General features: G+C 41.9%; 1 protein-coding gene across 3 annotated transcripts; it reads right to left on the bottom strand.

Moving 5' to 3' along the window:
* Positions 1 to 14,709: 14,709 nt before the first annotated feature.
* LOC147447147 (DCD domain-containing protein NRP-B-like) lies at positions 14,710 to 17,287 on the bottom strand. Of its 3 annotated transcripts, XM_086524259.1 has the most exons (6): positions 17,112 to 17,287; positions 16,918 to 17,001; positions 16,139 to 16,509; positions 15,867 to 15,989; positions 15,535 to 15,726; positions 14,710 to 15,353 (listed from the first exon to the last, which is right to left on the bottom strand). In XM_086524259.1, exons 3-6 carry the CDS (start codon positions 16,505 to 16,507, stop codon positions 15,255 to 15,257), a joined length of 783 nt encoding a protein of 260 aa, XP_086380385.1. In that variant the 5' UTR covers positions 16,508 to 16,509; positions 16,918 to 17,001; positions 17,112 to 17,287; the 3' UTR covers positions 14,710 to 15,254. The 3 variants fall into 3 exon arrangements, with proteins under 3 accessions (XP_086380385.1, XP_086380383.1, XP_086380384.1); XM_086524257.1 differs by having other exon boundaries at positions 14,710 to 15,726; XM_086524258.1 differs by lacking the exon at positions 16,918 to 17,001 and having other exon boundaries at positions 14,710 to 15,726.
* Positions 17,288 to 18,700: the final 1,413 nt, after the last annotated feature.

The raw sequence follows: 18,700 nt of genomic DNA on the forward strand, positions 1-18,700 counted from the left end.
ACAACCATCATTTCTTACCCCAAGGGCATAGCAAGCACAAGGCTCCAGCAAATGGGAAGACCCCTCTGGAGCCCATGATGGCAGATTGGGCAACCATTTGGGAAGAGCACCACAACAACAATCCGGCTCCGTGTCCTCCACCAAAAGGTATGTCAAGGTATTCCATATTTTTAAAGGCTTTCATATTGTAAGGACTTAAAAATACAACACCTCTTGAATCCCATGCACATATTCAAGAATATAGCCCAAACACTATGGGACCACATTATTGGCAAGAAGGACTCTTTGGGTGCGAGGGAGGATTTGAAGCTTTTGAAATGTCTCCCCACCTCTGCTACTCCATGCCGTGCCCCCAATGGAAAGATTGTGCTTCCTAAAGCACCATGGATGCTAGCCAAAGAAGAATTAGACAAAGTGAAGGGTACCATTGCTTCTATTCGCACACCAACAGGATACATGAGGTCGTTAAAGGGATCTTTCACAAAAGCGAAGAAGGGTGGAAGCATTAAATTGTATGGGTTGAAGTCCCATGATTGGCACAAGATGCTTCAGGTAATGGCCCTATCCCTATTCTATCTATAGTTTGTGTGTATGACTTTCTCTCACTATCCCTTCCCCTATTTTACATTGTAGTTCATTCTTCCGGTGAGTATGTGTATATGTTGGGACAAGAAAGTCAAGGATGCTATTTTCAAACTTGGAGAGCTAGTAAGGTACACCACAAGACTCCACTCAACTACACCTTTCTTATGTCCACAATAATTTCAAACAAGCACTATATCTTTGTGTGTTTTCTTGCAGAGTTGTGAGCTCCAAGGAAATTGAAATCGATGTTGTCCCTACTACTCAAACACTTGCAACAGAAACTGTGTGTGCCATTGAGGATGCATTTACTCGATCAGTCCTTCTTAGTCAAATTCACCTCTTGGCTCACGTGGTGGAGGAGATCGCTATATGTGGAGTAGTGCACGCACCATGGATGTTCTTCTTAGAGAGTTTTTTAAAGGATCTCAAAAATTTTGTGCGGCTACGATCTCAACCAGAGGCATGTATGGCCAAAGGGTGGATCATGCAAGAGGCATTTGTTTATATATTAGAGTATTTGGCACAAGTTGATCCTTCAATGCCTCGCATGTGGTCAGACGAGGAAGATGCAAGGATGACTTCACACTTGCCAAGTAGAAAGGGAAAACTACTTAACATGGATATGAATCTATGCCAAGTGGTCAATAACTTTTGTATTCTCAATGCAAAGATTATGACCAAGTGGGTGGACTTGTGGACAGTGGCAAAGGCAAGGCATTTGCAAGAGAGAGAAGCATGGAAACAAGCACATGGAGGAAGGAGGGAACCCCAATGCCTAGACACCTTGCATGTTTCCCAGATCTCATTAGTGCGGAGTGGATTCATGAGAGAATGACCGAAGCAAAAAGCGCACGGAGAAGACATCAGCAACAAAGATTGGGAGTATGCACGAGGTTGCGTACCAAAGGTAGAGTACTCAATGCCTCGCATGTGGTCAGACGAGGAAGATGCAAGGATGACTTCACACTTGCCAAGTGGAAAGGGAAAACTACTTAACATGGATATGAATCTATGCCAAGTGGTCAATAACTTTTGTATTCTCAATGCAAGATTATGACCAAGTGGGTGGACTTGTGGACAGTGGCAAAGGCAAGGCGTTTGCAAGAGAGAGAAGCATGGAAACAAGCACATGGAGGAAGGAGGGAACCCCAATGCCTAGACACCTTGCATGTTTCCCAGATCTCATTAGTGCGGAGTGGATTCATGAGAGAATGACCGAAGCAAAAAGCGCACGGAGAAGACATCAGCAACAAAGATTGGGAGTATGCACGAGGTTGCGTACCAAAGGTAGAGTAATCATATACCTAAACCATATTGTAAATTATTTTGTGTGTTATCTTTAAGTTGTAATTGATAAAATATATTTTCCTATTTTGTACTTCCTTTCCTTTAACTCTATGTGGTCAAAGGGTCGTCACTTTCATACGCGCCACATTGATGAGCGTAGAACCACCATGGATTGTGCCATCATGGGCAACTTTGACACAGACAGTGATGAAGTACTACGGAACTATTGAAAAGATACTAAAGGTTAATTTTAGAACCTTTCATACCTTCATCTTTGAGTGCAAGTGGTTTGCAAATGTGTCCAAACAACATGAGAATCGCCTCTACATGGTGGACTCTAGTGTGCATCACACAGGGAGGTATGGCAATTTAGTTTTACCGTGAAATTGTGAGCAGGTGAGTGGCATGTATCTTTTTTATTTTTATTTGCTCGTAGCATTAATTATACCAATGTTACTCACTTTGAGCTTCTCTTTTTATAGGTCATCTATATCCCAGCAACCACCAACCAAAATTTTGGTTTGTAATTCCCGTAACACCTCAAGGGAGAACCATTTTTTCCACTAATGAATTGGAGAACATCTTCGACCCTCTTCCACCTCCGACTTTGGATGAGGTGGAGATAGAGGAGAGGGAGGTCAATGAATCAAGTCCGGAAGCGGGGCAAGTCTTAGAGAGGATGATTGTCAGGATGATGAAGATGATGAGATAGAGGATGAAGAATTTGAAGATGATAAATCCAACACATCCACAAACAACAATTCCGTTTCTCTCTTTATTGATTTAGGATCCATGGGCTTAGAATTGGATGATGTCTCATGTAGGGATCTTTTGGAAGACGACTCATAAACATTTTGCAATTGTGAAGTTTTTTGGTTGTGTAGTCCATTCATCTATCTCTTCCCCCTCTTCCTCTCTCTAATTTTGTGAACATGCTCAATTATGTTAATCAAACTGTAATCTTACTATCACCTCCCCCCACCCCCCGCCTCTCTCTCTCTCTCTCTCTCTCTCTCTCTCTCTCTCTCTCTCTCTCTCTCTCTCTCCCTCTTTCTCTTTCTCTTTCTCTTTTGTCATAATAATCAATATCTAATTCTCCTAAATGATTTTCTCATATTAAACTGATCATTTAATGTGGGGAAGTGCCAGGGGAGAAAAGGCTAGAATATTGGTTAAGCTAGCAGACCGGCCACAGTAGGGATCCAAAGGAGGGAAAATAGGGATCCAAAGGGGGGGCCATCTGCAAAAGATCCATGTGCAACAATGGGCTAAAAAGACCCTAAGGTTTAGCCCATTAAGACTTCCAAAATGCTAAGGTTCCAAAATTCAAAGGTTGTGTCCAAAGGGTTAAAGCTTAATTAGAGGGAATTGGATGCTTTGTGTGCTCTCCAAAGTCAATGCATATCCCTACATGGGAGGGGGCGAGCCCTTCTTCTAGGGGATGAGAGAGAAAGTCACACACACACACACACACACAGGCTCCCTTTACACAAAGGGAATGAGGGACACATGTCAGCTCCCTAGGCCAGATGCCCACAAGGTGTACCCAGTTTCTATTGGATGACCCTTGAAGTGGACCAATGAGAATTAAGCTAGAGTAAATCTAGTTTAATTAATTTAAAAACATTTAATAAAAGAAACCAATGAGAAATAAGTCTCTTAGAAGACTATTGGGCAGTCTCCCAAGGGGTCCAATGAGCATTCAGGAGCCCAATGGCTTGCCTCATTCCTATTGGCCAGGAGGCAAAGGGGTCCAATGAGAGTTTAGTTTAATTATTTAATTACCTAAAGCTCTCACAAAAGGGGAAAGGGGGACACATGTCAAAAGGCTATCACTTATGCTGCTTAATTGTGATTGGCTTGACTTGGGGAGGGCCAATGAGGCTGGAGGAAGAGCAAATAGCAAGGGGGCTCGCTCAAGAGAGAGAGGGGGCTGATTTTTGCAAGGCATTATCACACACACTCACACAAGCTCATGTGTGAAGAAAGAGAAGACTATCTCTTCCCAAGCTTTAATGGAGAACTCATCACCTACTCCAAGCTTGTGAGATAGAAGCCTACATTAACACTCTCTTGGCATGTGGACGCAAATCCAACCAAGAGACAAGCTTCAATGCATGCTCATCTCCTCTACCAAGCTAATTACTAAGCTAAGCTATGCTAATATGAGTGATTATGTGAGGAGATGTACATCTTTCTCGTAAGATACTCCTTCTTCCTCTCAATCTACTCTCATACCCTGCTAGCTCTCACCATCTTCGAAGGTGTGTGAGGTCTTGGGTTTGAGAAAGGGGATAATTCAAGTTGTGTTTGTTAAGTGTTTTGCTTAGTGCATGAAGCTTTCATCTTCATTGCACTAGCTAGTCTTGAAGGAACACAAAGAATTGTATTGTACAATGTCTCTCAGCTTGATGGGAGAAACCATAATACAAAGCCTTTTGGAGGGGGGACCGGCTCCATGCAAATCCGGTCCTCAAATGTTGTCATTAGCTTAATTTCTCTCTCTTTTGAAAGTATTGTTGATGCTATCTAACTAGGTGTTATGCTTTTTGTTGCGCTCTCTCCACCCAAGCACTCTTGTAATTCTCATTAAGAATCTATTCTAATGAAATGCCCACTATGTTCATGCTCATTTCCGCTACACACAAGTTATTAGGCCATTAAATGTTACATCTTTTCTTTTTCAGACATTGTAATTTTTAATGGGGAGGGAAACACCAAAATTTGGAAGGGGGAGGGGGGTTGTTTAAGCCAAAGACTTTGAAAGTTTAGACGCTAAATATTTTTGTCTGAATATAAGCAGTAAAAAATGAGGTAATAAACACAATAATTAACTTAAAAAAACTCACAGTAATAAATAGACCCCCCCCCCCCCCGCTCACCTCTCTCTTCCTTCTCCAGCTGAATTTGGAGCTTCTCTTTACAAAACGCGGTAAAACAACACGGTAAACACTTAGAGATTTTCATAGTGTTTGAGAGACTTCAGGGCAGCTCCGGCCGACCACATGTGGGAGCACAGAGAGGCTTTCCAGCGACTCTGGTGAACAAGTCTCAGCAAAAGTTCCACAGGTTGAAGAGTGTTTCTTTCAGAGGATACGAGTTGTGAGAATCTTTGGAAGTTTGTGTGTCATAGATCCTGACCTAGATCCTGACCCGACAAATTTTGAGACAAGCCACTGGTGACCTTGGGCTTGGGAGAGCTGCCCTCTAGCAAGTACATAGTGGCTTCTTGATAGCCTGTGTAGTTTGTGGCCATCCTTTGTAGATTCAACATCACTGTCTATGGGGATGCCCCATGGCACAATAGGTTCTTCTCTTTGGGTTCTTTGATTGATGCTAGTTCTTTGATTGATACTAGTTCTTTCCACAGCATGATAGTACACTTGGGGTATTGCAACCTAGTCAACTCTCATAGGCCTTGCACTTCATTTTGAGTTTCTTTCCACCAACACGATGATAGAGATCTAGGGGGGTCGACCTACTCCCCAGCTTGCTACAAAGCTTACCCCCTAGGAGTGTTATAGTGAGAGAAAGGTGTGTTGGGAGTTCATCTATGTCCTGACACTCTAGTTCATCTAGCAGGCCTACTGCTTCCACATCTTTGAGGCTCACCCTATCCCACCGATAGAGGTTGTTTGTGACTTTTTGTTGGAGCTAACTCATACTCTCACGGGTCACTTTGTTAGACTTTAGTGCAGCTCCGACATGTGGGAGTGCAGAGAAGCTTTCCAACAGTTCTGGTGCCTAGTTCCTTTCTTCACCATGGTCTCGGGTGTGGCTAGATGGCATTACCGGCCACCAGTGTGGTTTCTTCCTCCTCCCATCTTTTGATTTAACTCTTATTCTATATACTTTGTTTACTCAATGGGAGAGTCTCCTCATTCTTTCGATGTACCCCTCTTAAGTAGAGGTGGTTTGTGGCCCTGTGAGAATTTTTATTAACTAGTGAAAGGATCTTTTCCCTAGGAAAAGAAATAGTACACTAATATTATAGTTTGTTGGCTTTGTTTATGATTTAGGGTGGAAAATTTTAAGATTATTTTAGTTGTCATAGAAGTTCTAGGGTCAAGTTTAGCCATGATAATATGACAAATCAAAAGTGCATCACTTTGTGTCTACTCGCTATTCCTTGGAGTGTTGATGTTTAGAACAGGCTAGTCAATTATAATTATGGTCATCAAATATGGATGCAGTTGTGGTATAAAGTTTTTATTTTGGAACGTTTCAATAAATATTGAGGGAGGTCCTTGCTTCATTATGGTCTAGGTTGTGCCTAGATGGCACTACAGGCCACCAATGTGGTTTCTTCCTCCTCCCATCTTTTGATTTAACTCTTATTCTACATACTTTGTTTACTCAATGGGAGAGTCTCCCCATTCTTTCGATGTACCCCTCTTAAGTAGAGGTGGTTTGTGGCCCTGTGAGAATTTTTATTAACTAGTGTAAGAATCTTTTCCCTAGGAAAAGAAATAGTACACTAATATTATAGCTTGTTGGCTTTGTTTATGATTTAGGGTGGACAATTTTAAGATTAGTTTAGTTGTCATAGAAGTTCTAGGGTCAAATTTAGCCATGATAATATGATAAATCAAAAGTGCATCACTTTGTGTCTACTCGCTATTCCTTGGAGTGTTGATGTTTAGAATAGGCTAGTCAATCATGGTCATCAAATATGGATGCAGTTGTGGTATAAAGTTTTTATTTTGGAACGTTTCAATAAATATTGAGGGAGGATTACAAGGGCTCGACAGGGAGATATTTGGTGTGCAATAGTTTAAGGTGGAGGGCTATGCTACAACCATGCGTAGATAAGGGTTCAATTTTTTTAAGGTAGATAAGTTCTCCCTTCCCTAGTACTACAAGCAAGTAGATCTATTTATATTCTTATAGGTTTTTGGAAAATTGGATGCAAGTAATCTCATATGAGGCCATTACACTTTGGAGATGGGTTTCTATACCAAGGCCTGCATTTCAAAATGGTGGTATGCCACCAAGATTTTCCCTCAGAGTTCATATGTCTATGAGGCTTACAATCTCCCAATCGTTACACCAGAGGAGAACACAAAGATTCCAAAAGACCACTAGAAAGGATGCTTAAAGTAGAAGCTATAAATGATGCCATGGATATAATTGTGGTAGTTTACAAAGAGGGGAGCAATGTGGAGAATGTCATGGATGATCGTGTGGATATATCTTTAGGGGGAGAGCTCTTCATTGATGTAAGGATTTATGATGAGTTGTGCCAATATGAGAAGAATGCTTTTTAAAGTTTTGTACTTCAGCAAGTTTTCTCCTAGTGGAGCTAGCTATACATATCTTGGTGCAACGAGAGCATACCTTGTTTTTTATTAGGATGTTTTTTATGAGTATTAAGTTTGAAGGATTCTAGCATTGATTTTGGTGCAATAAAGTTGTACCTTATTTAATTTTTGCTTGTTCAATTTAAAAGGTTCAAGGTTAATGTACAAGGTTGTTTACTCAAAGTTTACTTTCTGACCATGCAAGCTTGGTGGAGATGAAGTTGGGAAATCAGAGGAGAGTTGAAGAGACCACTAGAGAGAGAGAGAGAGAGAGAGAGAGAACAATGAAAAACTTCTCTATTAAAAGTGAACTATTACCAAGTTTATAAGGAAATCTTGAAGGCTTTATGCACAAATTGTAGCCTGAGATGGTGGGTGAGGGTTGTGTGGTAGAGGTTCCTATATGTTGCAAGACGAGGGCCCTATGGCTTGAGTTGAGGGTGTGTCTCTCCTCGGTAGGGTATTGAAGCTAATTCACACTCTCTGGGGTCACTTTGAGAGACTTCAGGGTAGCTCCGGCCACATGTTGGAGCACAGAGAGGCTTTCCAGTGACTCTGGTGCCCCGGTCCTTTCTTCACCATGGTCTAGGGTGTGCCTAGGTGGCACTATCGGCCACCAATGTGGTTTCTTCCTCCTCCCATCTTTTTATTTAACTCTCATTCTACATACTCTGTTTACTCAATGGGAGAGTCTCCCCATTCTTTCGATGTACCCCTCTTTAGTAGAGGTGGTTTGTGGCCCTATCAGCATTTTTATTTACTACTGTAAGGATCTTTTCCTAGGAAAAGAAATAGTACATTAATATTATAGTTTGTTTAGGATTTTGTGTAGTATGGATATATTTACTATTACATTTGGCTTTGTTTATGATTTAGAGTGAACCATTTTAAGATTAATTTAGTAGTCGTAGAAGTTCTAGGCTTAAATTTAGCCATGATAATATGACAAATCAAACATGCATCACTTTGTGTCTACTCGCTATGCCTTCGAGTATTGATGTTTAGAACAGGCTAGTCAATCATGGTCATCGAATATGGATGCAGTTGTGGTATAAAGTTTGTATTTTGGAACGTTTCAAGAAATATTGAGGGAGGATTACAAGGGTTCAACAGGGAGATATTTGGTGTGCAATGAATTAAGGTGAACATGGAGGGCTATGCTACAACCATGTGTAGATAAGAGTTGAGTTTTTTTTAAGGTATATAAGCTATCCCTTCCCTAGTACTACAAGCAAGTAGATCTTTTTATATTATTATAGGTAATCTCATATGAGGCCATTACACTTCTAACATGGGTCTCTATACCAAGGCTTCCATTTCAAGATGGTGGTATGCCACCAAGATTTTTCCACAAAGTTCATAACTCTATGAGGGTTACAATCTCCCAATCATTACACCAAAGGAGAACACAAAGATTCCAAAAGACACACTAGAAAGGATGCTCGAGGTAAAATCTATAAATGATGCCACGGATATAATTGTGGTAGTTTACACAGAATGGAGCAATGTGGAGAATGTCATGGATGATCATGTGGATATATCTCTAGGGAGAGAGCTCTTCATTGATGTTGGAATAAAGGCGCTCCGCCTTTTGCCCGCCCGGATGTCCAGTGTCCGGTCGTTCGCCCACGTGTGTACATACCCTTATTCTTCATTACATATGAGAATAAAGAGGTCCTCATCTTAAGTATTGTGAGGCTGCTCCATCCACACCGGCTTGTGCTCTTTCTCCTTCCTCGCACGCACCACACCGTGCATGCATGCACGCATCCGCGCACATGCGTACTCATCAATTGGTATCAGAGCTACAGCTAGGCGACGGTGGTGATCTCTTGGCGCCGACGGATCTCAATCGGAGCTTGGCGCTTCACGGCACCAGATCGGGTTGATTCGGTAGCGGATTCGACAAGTAGATCTCAGATATCAATGTAACAGGAGCTTACACTCCATCAGTCAAAAGGGGAGAGAGAGATCAAGTTTTCTGTGAGCTAGGGACACTGAGAAGCAGGTCGCTCAGGTTTGGCAGCTTGACAGTTGTTCAGTATTTTGGCCATAACTTGAGCTACGAATCTCCGATTGCAAAACATTTTTTATCAAAACGTAGATCTCTTCAGGATCTACAACTTTATAGAAGGAATTGTTTTCTAACTCACAGTGCAAGTGGGTCGAGAATCCAAAACACAGAGACTGTGTTTTTCAAGACAGTTTGGTGTATAACTGCTTGGAGAGTGAAAGGAGATTGAGAGAAAGCGAACTGTGTGAGAACACACTGGCTATGTGGGGATGAGTAAGCCCAGCGTTATCCGGCATCGGCCCAATTTTGATCTTCTAGCACCGTCTACGGCCTCGAGCATTGACGGCTCGTCTTGGCGCATCGGTTTCGACACCGATTTGCGGATATTTGACTAGCGCGCTTTTGCACGGCGGCGAAAGCCGACATCGAGCGTTTTCTCCACTTCGAGCACAGACAGCCGACTTAGAGCATTGGCACTTCCATCCGGCGGTGGAAGACGGCTCCAACGGCCATCCTCGGCTTTTCGACTTCGATGGTCATCTCCAATTTCAAGTTCGACGCACATACGGCTTTGACGGACCATTCCAGAGCAGGTTTTTCCTTGAGCTCACACAGCTCTTGGAGAGTGTTTTTGATCGATGTGTTTACCGATCGATGAGGTAGTAGTTGCCAGTTCTTCAACGGTTTTGCTTACAAGTTGTAGTGCAGCTTGTGTGGAGCACTAGAGAGTAGTTTTTTGCACAGTTTGGTGCAGTTTCATGCTATGTATGCATATGTGGATACAGTTTGAGCTGAGATAGCTCGTAGGTAGTAGATTTATAGATTTACAGGTGTTTTTGGACAGGTACACGTCCATATATCCACTCGATCAGGAGTGAGCTAGTTTGCCAGGTTTTTGGCAGCGTATGTAGACCATTTGTGGATATGTTTACTGAGACACTGTGTGTCTAGTTTTCATGCGATTCGGTGAGATTTTTTGAGTTTTTACTCAGTTTCCAAGGAAAACTCTACCGGATTTTTCCCAGATTCTCGCCATGGTTTGCATGTATTCACAGTTTGCTCTCTGATGGTGTAGTGGTGGAGTTGACTCCCAATCTGGCAGTTATTTGTAGTTTTTTGGCTTGCGGTTTGCGTTGAGTTTTCACTCATTTTGCAAAGGAAATTCTGTTTTTTTTTCCCCGTCTTGTTGCCATAAAAGTTTGTAGTGTTATGCCATCTTCTACAGTGGTCGATATATTCCCACTTTGACAGTGATCGAGTGCTTACTCTTACTTTGACAGATTTTGACAGGTTTTGTCAGTTTGGACACAGTTTGGTGTTCTTGTACCCACTCTCGTAGGAGTGAGGATTGACGTATGCTTGTGTGGATACAGATAGACAGTCACAAGTTTCATAGGTTTGTGCAGATATTTTGCAAGTAGTTTCTCTCGTGGATGCATTTTGAGCTAGTTTGCTCTCTACTTGCGTATATGGTTATGCTCTTTACGCTCAGTTGAGTAGTGTGTTCCAGTTTATGCTTACACAGTTTGCAGATTGTGGAGTTGCTTTTGGGCATATGTGAGCGTCAGTTTTGAAGCGATTGATCATGCTTTTGAGCATTGTGTAGTGGTCGAGTTACCTTCCACTTTGTTGCCAGTTTGGCAAGGTTTATGGTTGAGATTGTACTTGAGGTTTTTCTCAGTTTATAAGGGAGATTCTGTTAGATTTTTCCCAGATTTCTCACCATACTTTGGCTCTTAGCCATACATTTATGGTATGGTCATAGTAGTTATAGGTTTCCTTTGATTTTGCCTCATGTTCTCACATCGACACATATTCCGAGCGTGAGACTACAGCATGCAGGTTACAGGTTTTTCACTATTGAGCTACTAGTTGGTTTATGCTTAATTAGCATAGTGGTGGAGTGATCTACCACTTTGTTGCCATTTTGGCGTTCACTTATGGCAGCAGACATGTGTGACATTGAGAGACGGCGGTCTTGTTCTTGCCGATACTTGCGTTGTTGGCATTGCGGTCACACAAGGCACATTAGACGCCGTTGTTTCAGACGTATAAGACAGCAGCGGAGATGTATGCGAGATGCGGATACGGCTTTGACAGATGTTAGAGAGGCAGTTCCAGTTGCAGTCTATGCCAGTGACGGTGATGTCATGCTTGCCTCGAGTGTACCTCTTGCAGATTTGTCTATGGTTAGCACACTTTGTCCACACTGATTACTAGATAGCGATGCAATTTTCCACGTCACACCCTATTGTGAGTGGTTCATCACATTTTCTAGTGGGAGACTTGGTTGTGTGCACTTGGCCGATGGTTCAGCGTTTGACACAGAGGGTGAGAGATGTTTGTTTGTCATTGCCCAGTGGTGCGTCATACACACTACGACATGTGTGCTACATTCCTCAGCTGAGACAGAGCTTGATCTCAGTGAGACAATTGGCAGCTTTTGGTTGTCAGGTACTGCTTAGAGAGCAGTCTTTCTAGATGCATTGCGGTTCACTAGTGATTGCCAGAAGAGCCCGCAGCGACCTTGTATATCCTATGAATGTGTCTAAGGTTTGAGACGGCGTAGTCTTGGTTTTGTTGCTAGCATGCTTTGAGCGAGAGACGAGACGTGTCTTTTTTGCTTGTGATCTCCATTTTGCTCAGGAGATAGAGCATTTAGTTGTACAGGATATGCTAGTAGACTCTGTAGAGACAGAGATAGAGCGGCAGTGCTCTACTGAGACACAACAGGTGTTGTCAGACTTTGTTCAAGCAAAGGTAGAGCAGGTCTGCTCCCTAGAGACACAGACGGAGCTGACAGATATGGAGTTTTTTGACATGCTCATGTTAGAGGCTGATGAGTTGGTGGCACAGTTTCGCATATGGATGAGAGGGACGTAGCTTCCCCAGTGTCAGTGTTGACACATCCATACACGATGGGTAGTCATGAGGATGTAGTGATTGCAGATAGCGCAGGGGGGGCGAGTAGAGCCAGTCTTTAGCAGATTTCGTCAACGTTCGCGCATCTCATGTTCAACTTGTTACTGTCGAGGCCCAACCTAGCAACTGCAGTGGGAGCATTTGCAGTAGGGATTGTCACCGGTGCGGTGACTGACACTAGCTTGACGCTTCATGGAGCTTTGTAGACCATACAGAGTTGTTTGCGAGATTTACATGCAAGCTCTAGCGTGGGTATGCACACTCGCCTACCACCAAAGCCGATACGATTGTGTGTAGATCGACAGAGTGAGCCAGTGGGCATAGCTTGAGAGAGCCTCTCACCTAGTTTCTTGTACATACTAGTAGTTTAGCTAGTAGGACTCACTTATCGGCGCATCGCCTTTAAGTGGGAGATTGTTGGAGTAAAGGCGCTCTGTCTTTTGCCCGCCTGGACGTCCAGTGTCCGAACGCTCGCCCACGTGTGTACATACCCTTATTCTTCATTACATATGAGAATAAGGAGCTCCTCATCTTAAGTCTTGTGAGGCTGCTCCACCCACACCGGCTTGTGCTCTTCCCCCTTCCCCGCACGCACTGCACCGCGCACGCACGCACGCATCTGCACACATGCGCACTCATCAATTGATAAGGATTTATGATGAGTTGTGCCAATATGAGATGAAGGCTTTTTAAAGCGTTGTACTTCAACAAGTTTTCTCCTAGTGGAGGTAGCTATACATACCTTCGTGCAATGAGAGCATACCTTGTTTTTTATTAGTATGTTTTTTATGAGTATTAAGTTTGGGAGATTCTAGCATTGATTTTGGTGCAATAAAGTTGAATATTTTTTATTTTTTACTTGTTCAATTTAAAAGGTTCAAGATTTAATGTACTCAAAGTTTACTTTCTGACCATGCAAGCTTACTTTCTGACCATGCAAGCTTGGTGGAGATGGAGTTGGGAAACTAGAGGAGAGATGAAGAGACCACGAGCTAGAGAGAGAGAGAGAGAGAGAGAGTACAATGAAAAACTTCTCTATTAAAAGTGAACTATTACAAACTTTATAAAGAAACCTTGAAGGATTTATGCACAAATTGTAGCCTGCGATGGTGGGTGAGGGTTGTGTGCTAGAGGTGCCTATATGTTGCAAGACGAGGGCCCTATGGCTTGAGTTGAGGGTGTGTCTTTCCTCAATAGGGTATTGAAAATGGGTATGGACCTCTGCAATCTTACCCATTTTCTTGTTTGGTTTGGTGATGAAAGCTATATGGAATGCGGAATTCTCTTCTATGGACGTGTGGCAATCTTTCATAAAAGGTTTAAAACGTTTATATGTCTCACACCCACAACAATTATTAAGGTCAAAAGTCTCTATAAAGACTTGTGCAAGTTTGTAAAGAAATTGAGCAATATTTTTACTATATTTCCATCCAAAATTTATTTTGAAAAAATCAAGGTCATTACGAAAACCAATTTTGAGCAATAATTGGTTGTAAAAGGTTTTTGGATTAATAAATTCCATAAATTTTATTACAAAAAGTAAGGTGAACAAACCTACCATGGGTCTTTTTTTGTGATTCCATGATGAATAAACCATTTGATTGCAAGGTTAGGGTACGAACGTGATTTTCCATGTTGTATTCCAGCATTTTGGGTCTATCTCCAAAATCATCTGAACCACAAAATTGACGAGGTTTTTTCAATGAAGAAGCCATATTGCTGCTTGGTGTGTTAGTGATCTTTTGCAAATTCTCCCTAGATTTTGAAGGTTTCAGAATATTTTCTATCGTAGAACCAAGTTGTGTGTGTTTGATTTTGGGAATGAGATGAGTGTTAGGTGAGTATAGCACCAAACCTTTAGCAGCTTCTATAAGGTGTTCATGAATGAAGAAAAACACAATGACAGCATGTCGAACTTCAATTGGAAAGGTAGCTACCCATGCTATATGAGCATATAATTGGGATCGACCAGAAAAATATGGAAAAAATCGGGGGAGGTTTTGAAAGACAAACCAAAGTAGATTGTGGATTGTTTGTGCATATGGTAAGGTTAGATTCTGTATTTATTTATTTTTTGAGTTTTCTGGCAATGTAATGGGAAGCTAGCTGAGTGTCGATGGGGTTGTGTATGCAAGGGTGATCAAATTTATGAGGGGAGATCATGGGCACATCTTCTTGTGAGATCTACTTTATCCATTTATCGTGTGATTATTGAGTTGTGATATACACCACTCTTAAATCCTTGACAATGGAAACTCACTCTAAATATACAAATCCAAAATAGCCTATGCAAGGAGATTAGTTACGATCCAAAATAGCCTATGCAAGGAGATTAGTTACGACTAGCTACTTAACACCATCAAGAAACAAAGTTGGAAAATTGCAAACTGGATACCACTTAGACCCAATCAATTCATGCTATAATATTCATGCTATAATATTGCATGTGATTCCTAATGTCTATGGTACACGACAAGACTTTACCAATGTACTAAGTCATCAACATGTAGTTGGTTACCCACATAGCAAATTTATTGATGCAAGATTGAGGGTGGAGGAGCTATAATTAAATCGAAAGCCATGGTCATTAATCCACTCAAAGTTACTATGCGTGTGCAATAGCATAGTATTTTCAATCTTTAAAATTATACAATATAAAATAAAGTATTCTTAACTTCGTGATACATAAAAATATTATAGCTCACACAATATTTAGGGCCTCATGATCATGATCATGCTGTTATTTTTAAAACAAGCATATGCATTGTAATATCAAAATATCGTCATTGCCATTTAGTGCAGCTTTTGGAACCTATTCTTTTGCTTCCAACGACTCAGCAATATCGATCTTGCCTGGTCCGGGTTCTCTGCCCAATCTGTAGTCGATGAATTTTCTTGGCTGCAATGTACAATAGTTCTCAACTACTTCTCATTAATCTAAGGTCCGACATGTTAATTAATTAATGTTTTTATTATGAAGCTGGAGTACTGCTGTAGGTCACCTAGTAACTCTGTTTCAATTTTGTCCCAATTGCTTGCTGATCCGATGTCTTTGATTGCAATTTTCGGGGTGCTCATTGCCATTAGCACTATTTGAAAATATTCAAACACTGCAACTGCAACTTTGCAAGCTAGCTAGTTTTGCTTCATGAAGTACACTGGGTCGATGGCAGGAAGATCTCTCCGCGCCTCTGCATAGCTTTCGTTAGAGGGATCGTACCATGGGCAGGGTCGAGGCGATGGCCCTGCAGAGTTAAAATATTGTAACCTCATGAATCTTGAATTATCTGCTTCTTCTATATTGCGCTTGCGCCGATGGTACACACTCTCTCTCTGTTGCGCTGTTAGCAAGCGCCGAAGGTACGCTCTACTTTCTGACTTTCTCTCTCCCTCCTCGATAGCCCACTTAACATGAAGATACTCTACCATTTTGGTTGGCGAGCACAACGTTGAAGGATGGCGAAGAAAATATCGATCAGCCTCCATACGTCCATCCGTCAGTAGGTGACGACCTTCGAGCGCACAATTAATTAATGGATCAGCTGCTGAGGGAGAATCCATCCCGAAATCTATATTCTCTAATTCCTTTTGGCGAAATATCCGCTCCAACTTACCAACCTGCTATACTCAATGTATAATCATCAGGGACACAAACAACACGCACTTAAAACCAGGTCCCCATAAAGTAGAAATGATCAATATGCTCCATTCGGAGAATGATTGCAAAGGGTAGCAGCTTATGCATGAGCATGATCGACCTGCTCAGAGGACAATTCGATCCTGAATTTGTGATCGGTAATGTAGTTCTCCTCGATTGCAGGTATGAATTCACTTTCTTGCAATGAAACACTCGCATTGTCGACATCTTCGACGAACAGAACCTGGCCAGACGTTTCGAAAAGAAAGTAGACGCAATCAGAACATAAATGAATTGCTGCAACTAATTGCTATCCTAAACATAAATGAATGGCTGCAATTAATTTGGCCACGAAGACAATACTGGGATTGACTCAAACCATAAATAATTTACCTGCGCTGGAAATTTGCCTTGGAAAGCCCGAGGTACGAGGTTCATTGCACCGTCCAAGGTTGCCGTATAAATTCCATGGAGGCACTTTTGATCAACATTAAATAAGAAAAGTGCCATCCCTGGATTCACTTTCTTCACTATGCTTTTCTTTGTTTCAGGTAAACCAAAGACGTGATGCGTAAAACAATCCGCCTCCGTAGCATTGATGCACAGGAAAATCACGCCATCGAATTGAACTTCTGCTTCAGCCGTCTCTACAGATTCTTCCACATCTTCGTTGCGAACACGTTCCTCTCTAAACGATTCAGCTGCAAAGCCTTCCGATTCATACACCTTCGTGAGGGATCTTGTTTTCTTGGTTGGCGCCATATCTGAACGTAAACGATAGAAAACAGACTTGCGATGTGAGCTATGGTTAGATCAGTCATCAAGGTACATTGACGTTTGCATGGAGGAATTATACTCAGTAACTCCATGCTTTGAATTAAGGGAAAAACACTTGTGCAGCTAGGAAACTACAATGCAGGATTTAAATAATTCGTAAGAGCCTTCGTTGGATTTGAATTAACAGAATGAATTACAAGTAGATCATAGGAGTGATTTGATGTCTTGAGCCGCCTGATCATGACACGCTTGAAAAAATATATTTAAGCCGAATTGCTTGTGATCAGTTAGGTACTCTGCAATGAAAACTTGCCGCAACTAGAATGCAGCACTAATTGCTGTAAGGTCTTCATTATATTTCTACAGGTGGAAATCGTACAGAGTAGGAAAATTACCCTATAATTGCGCAATGAAGCTAGTAGCGGATCTCGCCAGTGAAAAGTAATTTAGCAGTATCACAATGGCCTGCAGAGCATAACCTGGAACGATAGGTCTCCGTTATTCTGATCGGGTATCATGAGGAAAGTAGCGCAGGCAGACGAGCTGACAGATAAATGGCTAGCGCCGAGAATGAGAACAATGTACGTACCTGCGGGTCGATTTATCGTGGGAATCGGGACACCAGAGCGATTTCAAATGCTACTCCCGCTCGAATTTGAAGGAAGAATTGCTGTTGAATAAAGTTGAATCTCTGGAACTCCGGACATCTTCCACGCGCAAGCGAGATATATGCGAATTGGGATTAAAGGGCCCCAAGTGGCCCAACATCAATCAGGCGCAGTCACACAGACGGGGATAATTGTGATAAGGGAAAATTACCAAAATACCCCTTTAATTTGCGAAAATTCCCAAAATACCCTCAAATTTCAAAAATTCCCAAAACACCCCCTGTATTTTGTCACAAATTCCCAAAAATGCCCTTCAATTTTTCCAAAATTCCCAATGTACCCTGGTCGTGAGATTAAATTTCTTGAAAGACGAAAAAATTTGTAGCTTTTCATAAGAAGACTGATTGTCTATCAAAACAAGATGCTAAAACTAGAATTTGGGTACGTTACGTAGGCTTTGGAGATTAATTTTTTCATTATTTTTAGACATAATTGCCCTTTTGGCAAGGTAATTTGTGACAAATTACATGCTAAGCACTCAAAAACGGATCTAAATTGTCAAAAAAAGGAATAAAGATTAGAAACTCTTGAACAGTCCAACCAAATTTTGATAATTTTTGAAATTTGAGGAGCATTTTGGGAATTTCCACAAATTAGAAGGGTATTTTGGTAATTTTTCCTTGTTATAAATTACCCCTCCACCTCAACTAGGTGGTGCCTCACATTAATTAACCCCTTCCCCCCCCCCCCCCCCCCCCCACAAAGCATTATCTAACAGGGGGTCTTAAGCACTATCTCACACGAGGTCTTAATAACCCCAGGGTGGTGGGATCAATAGTCGTGGACGAGTCACGAATATCTCGAGAAGAATGGACGGAGGAAAAAAAGTCAATGTATTGACCTGCTGCCCCTCGTGTCAAAAATTCAAACCCAAAACCTCCTCGTTGGTAGTCCGACGCCCTAATCACGTGTCCGCGTGGGTTTGCTTGCCCCCACGATGGCGAAGCCACTGTCTCATAAATTGAACTCAGAGTGGGGCAAAAGTAAACACGGACCAAAAAATTAAACAAGAACAAATCAGGCGGCGTTCGTGCTTCACTTTAACGCCCTAGATCCCACCGCTTACACTTCATTCAATACCGTGTGTTAGATAGTGTTGAGGCCTCCCCCCCTTCATTTTCTTATGCGTGTGTATTTGTGCAAAGTGACAATAGATGTCAATTGAATCTTGTCTTAAATATTACCCCCCTCTCTTGTTGGAGGCACCTATATCTTTAGAGGCATGAGACTAGGGAGATGAGATCAAAGGCTCACATCCATCTAGGGCCCAAACATCAATCGGGTGTCATAGATCTTGTTGCAAAAACTAAACTTGAGCACGCAAAAGTTTTCTTTAATACTTGAATTTACTTCCATCCTACAATATGCTTGCACAATCAACAGTCGAAGGACATCTACAAAGACGTATATGGGTGACGTGGTTGGGACACATGGTCATGGGATCAATCCTCTAAGATGGGAGGGAAGGGGCGAGGCCACTACAAGGACCCTTTGTAAGCAGGGGCGCCTG

This window comes from Adiantum capillus-veneris, chromosome 11 (assembly GCF_014529385.1).
Source record: "Adiantum capillus-veneris isolate H3 chromosome 11, ASM1452938v2, whole genome shotgun sequence".
NCBI lineage: Eukaryota > Viridiplantae > Streptophyta > Polypodiopsida > Polypodiales > Pteridaceae > Adiantum > Adiantum capillus-veneris.

Bases quoted from the DNA above. Each gene is read 5' to 3' on its own strand.
- LOC147447147 (XM_086524258.1), bottom strand. From the start codon at position 16,507: ATGGCGCCAACCAAGAAAACAAGATCCCTCACGAAGGTGTATGAATCG. The intron at 15,990-16,138 runs GTAAATTATTTA...ACGTCTGGCCAG, and splicing joins AAGGCAAATTTCCAGCGCAG to GTTCTGTTCGTCGAAGATGT. The intron at 15,727-15,866 runs GTCGATCATGCT...TGAGTATAGCAG, and splicing joins TCGAATTGTCCTCTGAGCAG to GTTGGTAAGTTGGAGCGGAT.